General features: G+C 27.8%; 1 protein-coding gene across 1 annotated transcript; it reads left to right on the top strand.

Annotated features, from left to right (window-relative positions):
- Positions 1-412: 412 nt before the first annotated feature.
- Positions 413-3,063, top strand: LOC109810769 (putative trehalose-phosphate phosphatase J). Its single transcript, XM_020374325.3, has 10 exons — positions 413-880; positions 983-1,123; positions 1,218-1,289; positions 1,385-1,477; positions 1,570-1,629; positions 1,733-1,834; positions 1,984-2,131; positions 2,261-2,331; positions 2,461-2,553; positions 2,677-3,063. The coding sequence occupies exons 1-10, from the start codon at positions 623-625 to the stop codon at positions 2,749-2,751; spliced, it is 1,113 nt and encodes a 370-aa protein (XP_020229914.1). The 5' UTR covers positions 413-622; the 3' UTR covers positions 2,752-3,063.
- The last annotated feature ends 6,249 nt before the right edge of the window (positions 3,064-9,312 follow it).

The raw sequence follows: 9,312 nt of genomic DNA, 5'->3' as shown, positions 1-9,312 counted from the left end.
TTTGTTAAAGTATATGGATTATTGATTATTGACTTTAGCAAGTAAAACTAACTAACTTAAACCTCATATTCACCTAAGAATCTTTTCTGACAAAACAATAAAGAGAAGCGTGGAAATGTGGTGTCCTTTTAACTTGGAAGTATAATAAGTGGTAAATGTAACGAAACTACGCGATCCTTGCAGTGAAGGTTCCAAATTATTGTGCACAGACACACACACACACTATATTTACAGGAGAAAAAGAAAATAAAAAAGGAGGTAGCTGTGGAATCATGGTGGCCCCTCCATTTTGCATATTTAGTATATGTTGCTGAAAAGTACAAGAAGTAGGAAAGAGAAGTGGTTATTTCGTCGGTTTGTGCCGTGAAGCCTAAGTTTATAAATTGACCAGACACACCTGGCTCATTCGTGACTTGGCTAGGCAAAGCCAACTAGTGTAACCTATTCTGATTTTTTCTCCCCGCAACTTTTTTCATTCTATAAAAGGCCTTATTCAGCAGAGTAACAAGCCACGTACCATAATCGCCTTCTCCTCTCTTCTCTGTTCTTCTCCACACCCCTCGCTCCCTTTCCAATTTCCCTATACACAAAGTTTGTATTAAGGTATCTAAAGATAGATACGATGAGGAACCAAAATGTGGTGAGTCATGAGGTTATTAACACGTTGATTGCTGTGGCAGCGTCCATTTCAAACTCACCCGTCTTACCAAGTGGAACAGTGCCAGAATCGCTGGCTGTGCTTGGTGGCTTTTGGGGCATGCCCCGTAAAAATCTTGTCAAAAGGTTGGAAGGTGCTAAAGTTAGCGCTTGGATTGATTCAATGAGAGCTTCTTCCCCTACTCGTGTTAAATCAGAAACCCAAGAAAAAAAATCTTGGATTGTAAGCACAACATATCACATGTGAATGAATATGTGCTTTATCATAATTATAAGTCCTTTTAATGCTAGCTGCTCATCTCACTCTGCTTCTATTTTGCAACAGCTTTATCATCCTTCAGCTCTCAACACCTTTGAACAAATATTGCATAGCTCCAAAGGAAAGCAGATTGTAGTTTTTCTTGACTACGATGGAACTCTCTCCCCTATTGTTGCAGATCCAGATAAAGCTTTCATGACTAGAAAGGTTTTTCTTTTCTTCCCACTTGTCTCTTTTATCCACATCCATTGAATAGACCTTATGTTTGTCACTAATTTGCGTCCTTGTTTTGTCAAATTAGATGAGAGCGACGCTTAAGGGCATAGCAAGACATTTCCCCACAGCAATCGTGACCGGAAGGTGCAGGGACAAGGTACATTTTCTTCAAAGCAACAAAATACAAAAAATGACTTGGAAGTGATTATTTATTAATTATTATCATAAACATATATATATTTTTTCTTTCAGGTATATGACTTTGTAAAATTGGCAGAACTGTACTACGCTGGAAGCCATGGCATGGACATCAAAGGGCCAACAAAAATCCAAAGTCCAAAGCAAGTGAGAGAGAGTTTCTGAAACTATTTAATGTGTTGAAGATTATTTGCTTCTGTTCTTGCTGCTTAGCTTGGCCATTTGTTGCTTTGTTTCAGGATAATAATAAAACAGTTTCGTTCCAACCAGCGAGTCAATTCCTGCCCATGATCGATGAGGTTCGTTTTTATTTTTTACAACGCAAACTTGTATATATTGAATTTCCGCCAAATTGGCACACAAGAGATTAACCACGTCATACGTTGTAAAAAATAATGGCAGGTGTACAAGATCTTGTTGGAAAAAACAAAGTGTGTCCCAGGGTCTAAGGTTGAGAACAACAAGTTTTGCTTATCCGTGCACTTCCGTTGTGTTGACGAAAAGGTAGCGGTCAACATACCATATAATTGCTGAATTAACACAATTACCAAATCCACACGCACACGCAAAAATAAAATAAAAATACACATTAATTGTCGTTAACCACATTTGTATCTATTTAACCATTTTTACCCCCTCTGTTTTGTCTTTAGAGTTGGGCAGCGTTGGCGGAGAAAGTTAGATTGGTGCTGAATGAGTACCCACAACTTAAGCTAACCCAAGGAAGAAAAGTGCTAGAGATTCGTCCAACCATCAAATGGGACAAGGGCAAGGCTCTTGAATTTTTGTTAGAATCCTTAGGTGAGTATATATACTCCACTCATGCAAATTGAAGTAGCCTTACTTTGACACCTACCTTATAGTTATAAACATATATATATATATATACGTATGTCCTGATTCACTATTATATTATTTGCATATTTCTAGGATACGATAATTCGAATGATGTGTTTCCAATCTATATTGGTGATGATCGAACTGATGAGGATGCTTTTAAGGTAATAAATGCCTCCACCTAGTTAGCTAGTTTAGTTAAAAGTATATATTCTATATATATATATATATATCATTTTCACCTGCATATGTTAACTGACTTGTTAGCATTATGGATATAATATGATTATCAGGTTTTGCGCAGTAGGGGTCAAGGAATTGGGATTCTTGTTTCTAGAGTTCCAAAAGAAACCGATGCGTCCTATACCTTGCAAGATCCATCAGAGGCAAGTCCATTAGATCCATATTATCATTCACGCGTGATCAATCTTTTATATCTTTATTGTGAATGGTGAGTCTTAAAATAAAAACATAATATAATAATATTATCTTTATTCCCACATATACAGGTTGAGCAATTCTTGCGGCGTTTGGTGGAGTGGAAAAGATCGAGTACTGTGAGTGTGACTCCCACAAGTGAATAGAGTTGTAGATTGTAGATGATCAGTTGAAAGAATTGACACCACCTTAGAATGGTGAAGGGGTGGATCGAATTGTATCACACTTTCTTGTTGGAAATGGAAAATAGCATTATTCCATAATTTAATTTAAATTTTGAAGGACAAAGTCGGAACAGATACATTCCTACACACGTTTGCATGCGCATGCGGATAGTGAAAGGCAGATGTTTTATGCCGCAGTTGCAAATGGCAAATGGCCCGTCAACTGTGTTGCTCTGAATTGTACTTATCGTACATGTGCCCAATATATACTGAAAAAGATAATTACATTCTCCATTTTCAAAACCCGATTTAATTAGACATTCACAAATACAAAATCACTTAGTTTAGGAAAATATTAATGTGCTAATATAACTAATCCTTGCATAGAAATAAGTTTATCGTAACTTTACAAACATTTCATATCAATAATATATCGTGTATTTGTTTGTTCCTCCCCTCTTATCCATAGTTTTCTTTCATTGTTTGACGTATGCTTAATTTATGATTATCTCAGTAAACATACAACAAATAACAAAGCTTTTTTCATTGTCGTGTTTATTTAGTAAAAGTAGTCTTTTTTACTTTAAAGACGTGCGCATGCTTATAAATTATATTTTTATTTAATATTACTATTTCTTTTCCATCTTTTTATTTTCACCCCTATAAACACAAACCAAATTCAATTAAGAGAGAGCAAATTGAAATTCATCTTTTAATTGTATGAGCAATTAATGCAGTGCTTCCACTATTTTGTAGCATGAACCTCGATCAATAAACGGATACTGAAATTATTTTTAATTTCCTTATATGACTTTATTATATATCTTTTATCATGAGTAATAAAATGTTTTAAGAAATAAACATAAATAAAGATATAATTTAAAATTAATAAGTAATGTTATTTTAAATAAATTTTCTTTATTTAAAAAGGAAAATAAAAGTGGTTGTTATTAAAATAAAGCTGTGATTATAGTGATAGTTTGTTCACTTTTTTTTTGTTAACTAAAAAGTTTAGGCGAGTTTTATATTTTGACATCGATTGTGGCATAGATATATCAGTTTGTAGATATGGTTTCTGACTAACTACATATGCCACAAACATTTTAAAGTCGAAAAAGTTATGGGTAGCAGTGTTGTCGGGAACTCCAGTTTAATCAATTTGGCAACCAGTTAAATGAAGGCTAAAGAAAACTAAAGATACAATAAATCATGTGTGAAATCTTGAACTTGGTGTCTTTTACGCTCATATCCACAATAATAGTAGCAACATATCATTAATCTTTGGGTTTTTAATTTTTCTCAAATTTTAAGTAATGTCTTAGGCAAGGGAATAAAATAAAATGTTAAAAAATATTCAAACATTAAAAATATAGTCATTTAACATCCATTTTATTAATAATTAAAAGTATTTAATGAATGCATCAGAACAATATATATGTTTTATATATAATAAATAGAAGAATTACACCAAAAAAAACATAAATAAAAAAGCATGTATCAAATAAGAACATATATATGAGAAAATTTTTAAAGTTTATTTCATCTTGCTTAAATTTAATATGAAATCAAATTGTTAAGATAAAGTGATAAACCCTTTTCTCATTCCCTCATATTCCTTCATAACATATATACACAAGACACATGCACACATTGAGAAGTATCTCGTGCTCAAAAAATTTCTCTGTAAAGATACTCCTTGTCACCATATATAGAACTCACAGCTTGAAGACTGCACGCGTGTTGAGATTGTATCGATTGATTTTGATGACAGCTGTTAACCATTCACACCACTAGAAAAATACTATTCAACTTTATTATATCTACATCGATTCTAATAAAAATGATAGTGAATAAAAAATACGGTGACAATTTTATAAATAAATAAAAAATATAAGCATATTTACATTAATTTTTTGAAAAAAAAATAATATAAATGTAAACAATTTTACATTAATTTTGTGGGTGATCGATGTAGAAATAAAATTACTAAAGTATTCTACCTCAGGTTTTCTATTGACGAATGTAGAAATGAAGCCAAATTCTTTCAACTCACGAGCACACACTCATCTGGAAACAAACCCTCTCGACTGATATCACATCTCTTCTCAACACTCTCAAGTGTGCACTCTTCTCGACTAACACAAACTCTTGCTGATCTTCGATTGATGACGGTCCAGGGAAGCATTGAAGTCGTCTTCGACGAATGGTGTGTTAGGCAAACCTAGTGAAGCCCTTTTTTGTTGCTTATCTTAGTTTTATTTTTTCTTTGTTGTTGCCTTTCTCATCTTGTACATAAAGAAAATACTTTTATATCTGACTGCTTTTAGTCCTCCATTTTAATGGAATCATTTCATCTTTCATGACTTTTTTAAAAAATAAATCAATGAAAATCTTTATTTTTCTGTTTTAGTCTTTTAACTTGATATTTTTATTATAGATAATTTTTTTTTACTACTCATATAATTATCTTTTTTTTATTCTTTCTCTTCTCTTATTATAATTGGTATACAATTATTTTTAACCTTTTCATAGAAAATAAATAGAAGTATAAAATGTCTAAATCCGACTAGTAATTATAAGTAAAATGCTTAAAGTGAATTATATATATATATATATATATATATATATATATATATATATATATATATATATATCATGGCGAAAATCTTAAAACATTTAAAAATTATATTAGAACTTATAAATTTTTACCTTCATTAATAATATTTTTAATTTTAAACATAAATAAAATTATAATATATATTTTTAATAAAACTAAAATTACACACATATTTTGTAATATTTTAAAATTATACAGTTATCGACTTATTTAAATTAGTATTATTATAATTTTATTTATCTATCCATAAATATATATTTATTACTACTAAATAACAAGATTTATGTATATTATTTGTATTAATAAATAAATTAATAATTTAATAAAGATGAGTTAATATACATTAATATACTTTTATCAATCTTTCAAAATATATAAATAAATAAATAAATAAATATATATATATATATATATATATATATTATCAAAATATAAATATATTAAATAAAACATAAATATATAAGAAGAGAGATAATTAAAAATATATAATATAAATATAATTTTTAGTTATTAAAATATATAAATTTTCAATATTTATATTAAATATTTTTAATTAATCTTCTTCTTAAATATTTATATTTAATATATTTTTTAAAAATTATTAATTTATCTATAATATACTAATAATAATAGTAATATTGTCTATAATTAATAATTTAGTATTAATTTATCAATTATATTATTAATATTAAAATAATAAATTTATTTTTATTTAATAGTAAATATAAGTATAATTTTGATTTCCATCAAAAGTATATATATTATAACTTTCAAAAATATAAATATTATGTTTGAGGGTAAGGATTTGTCTTTTGATTTTTCTAATCCATTTTTTAAACATTTTCTGTTGATAAATATTTTTAATGATCTAATTCACATTCGCTCTTAAATCCAACTACTATTTCTATCAATTTTGATATATATATATATATATATATATATATATATATATATATATATATATATATATATATATATATATAATTAAGTATCACATCATTACATCATGTCACTAATACATTAACATTTATGTTATGGGTTACATTATTACTTTATTTACATTAGCCTAATGTAAATAACAACAATTTAATTTTTATTAAGAAATACCGAAATCCACAACTAGATAATAATATTAATAGACTAAAATTATTCAATTAAAAATTAATAGATAAAATTTGAGGGACAATAAATTTAATCAAAATTATTTATTAATTAATTATACTTATTTAAAATAATTTAGATGTTTATTGATTAAATAATTAAAATTTTAAATTTAATATATTTATTAATGTATGTGTTTGTTAAATTAATTTTAAACTAGTAAATATAATTTAAATATTTAAATTAAATTTTTATTATTTTAATGCATAAAGAAGCTTTTAATTAAGGTTATGTTTGATTATTTAATAATGAATGAAATAAAATATGATACACATGAAATATGATGAAAATATTATTTTAAATATTTTATAACAGAATACAAATTGATTTTGTCTCATTTTTTTTTTTTTTGGTATAGGATTTTATCTCATCTTAAGCAAAGGAAAAACGAAAAAGGGAAGTATTTAAATAGAATAAAATAAGATATATTTGATTATAAGTTTTATTATATTGCATATGAAACATGTACCGTTGAATTTCATTTCATAGTATCTCGTCCATCTTCATCAATCAAAACTTAGCTTAGTGCTGAAAGAGTTAAAAAGGATCAAATAAAACTTATGGTTTTATTTTTTTTTTATGTGTTTTTAATATAAAATAAACATGAAATTAAAAGGAGATGTAATTTAAATAAAAATGAAAATAAATAATAATTAAATAAACGGAAGGTTTTATTCTGCTTTATCCGCGTGCCGCCTATGCTATCTCTGATTCATATCATCAGGAGTCGTGTTGTAAACTGTGATGATCGATCTAAATCATCTGATCATAAATCCAAGAGTGACAACCATAGAAAACAAAATAAAATCCAAGTGAGATAAATAAATTCAGAGTGTAACAAAAAGAAATAATCACAGTGTATGTGTTTCTACACACAGAGAGCTTATTTTGTATATCATTTTTTTTATGGTTCACGTAATGTAAAGGAGTATTTTGCCCAATCACCAAGATTTTTATTTTTATTTTTTGAGGCTTGCTGACACTTATACGTGAATTACTTGTGTATAAGAATTTTTAATTTAATAATTAGATTGTTAAAATTTAATGTAAAATATGAATTATTAAGTGAAATAAGTCTATTAAGATATTTAAAATAAGTCTATCAAATTATGCTTATGAAAAAAACTTGTTATGAGAAAAGATTCCACTAAAAATAATCAACTAAGTTCCTTGTATAGTTCCTACACTTAAACAATTCATCTATTAACAATGGAAATATAAATTAACTATCTAAGACTAATTAGGGTGGGCAAAAAAAACTAAACTGAACTGAACTGGTAGTAAACTGTACTATAAAAAACTGAACTGTTTGTAAAAAAAACTGAACTGAACCATTTAAAAAAAAACTGAACTGGACTGAACTGTTGGAAAGTTGAACTATACTGAACTATAAAAACTGAACTAAATTATAAAAAAAATGAACTATTTTTATAAAAGGATAAAAATTAAATGTGTCTAACATATTTTGTCTTAATGGATTAGATCGATAGTCTAATGACCAAAACTTTGGAAGAAAAAAAAGTGATACAAAAAAATTGTATCAATTTTATCGAACCTAATGGATTAATTGAGCTATATTGAAAAACTTATTTTTAGGCTTAAAATTCACCGAGTTTGTTTGACTCAATTTTATATTTTTTTTTCCTTTGAAAAATTTAAATAAAATGGAAAATAAAGTAAAGTTGGCAAATGTGTCATATCTTGATAGACCAATGAGTCAAAATTGTTTAATTCAAAATATTATAATAGCTTAGTGCAGTTTAAATTGCAGTTCAGTTCAAATTTTTATAGTACAGTTCAGTTCAGTTCAATGACACAAAAAAATAGTTCAGTTCAGTTCGTCTGAACTAATATTTAGTTTAGTTCAGTTCATGAGAACTACTTTCAAGTTTAGTATAATCTTTATAAGTTCAGTTCATTTTGTCCACTCCTAAGACTAACATAGACACAATAACTAGATATATACACTATAATATATATATATATATATATATATATATAGTAATCCAATGCTATAGTATAAAAAAGTTATAGTTGTTGGTCATGCAACACAACTAACAACTAGCTATACGAGGTAATTCAAAAGAAATCAACTTTGTCATCACCAATATGACCTCAAAAACAAACTTTACTTGCAACCTCCTCCTCCTGTATCAAGTATAATTATCGCAGTTCAATTACAAGAAAATGCAAGAATAAACTAGTATTCAAAAGAATGATCATATAACAAGTATAGAAGTAATGCTTCTATACTACCAACATCATCATGTAAATTGCACAACAAACACCTCATGGCTTATAACTTAGCAACACAACAATAACACTTCAACATGACATTCCACAATCTAAAAAGGCAAACAACTTAATAGCATATAATAATTTCAAGTTGCATCAAAACATATGCAACTCATCCACAATTCAACATAGCATATGAACACCACCACAAACAATACATCATATGCATAATACTACAACTACATGCATTATCACGTATTCATCAAAGAGATCTCTTACAATGAAAATGAATAATTTAAGTGGTTTGACCCTATCAAACCAATACGATCATTACACATGCTAGATCAACAACCAAATTGGATTGAAATATACAACATGATTTCTCAGATTTTACCACTTAAATTAGGAAGGTATAGAATTATTATCAGTGTAGAAAAGTTGACATGTGAGTTTATCACAACGTTAGCTATGCATAACTAAGACTACCAGGTAGCTTGCCACTACCATCCAAATACTACACCTCTTCTAGT

This window comes from Cajanus cajan, chromosome 6 (assembly GCF_000230855.2).
Source record: "Cajanus cajan strain Asha chromosome 6, NIPB_CcT2T_4, whole genome shotgun sequence".
Taxonomy (NCBI): Eukaryota; Viridiplantae; Streptophyta; class Magnoliopsida; order Fabales; family Fabaceae; genus Cajanus; species Cajanus cajan.
Note: the sequence above shows the minus strand (reverse complement) of the source record. Positions and strands in the feature narration are given on the sequence as shown.

Coding starts and splice junctions, on each gene's coding strand:
- LOC109810769 (XM_020374325.3), top strand. CDS start 623: ATGAGGAACCAAAATGTGGTGAGTCATGAGGTTATTAACACGTTGATT. Junction 881..982: donor AAGAAAAAAAATCTTGGATT/GTAAGCACAACA, acceptor ATTTTGCAACAG/CTTTATCATCCTTCAGCTCT. Junction 2,554..2,676: donor CCTTGCAAGATCCATCAGAG/GCAAGTCCATTA, acceptor CCACATATACAG/GTTGAGCAATTCTTGCGGCG.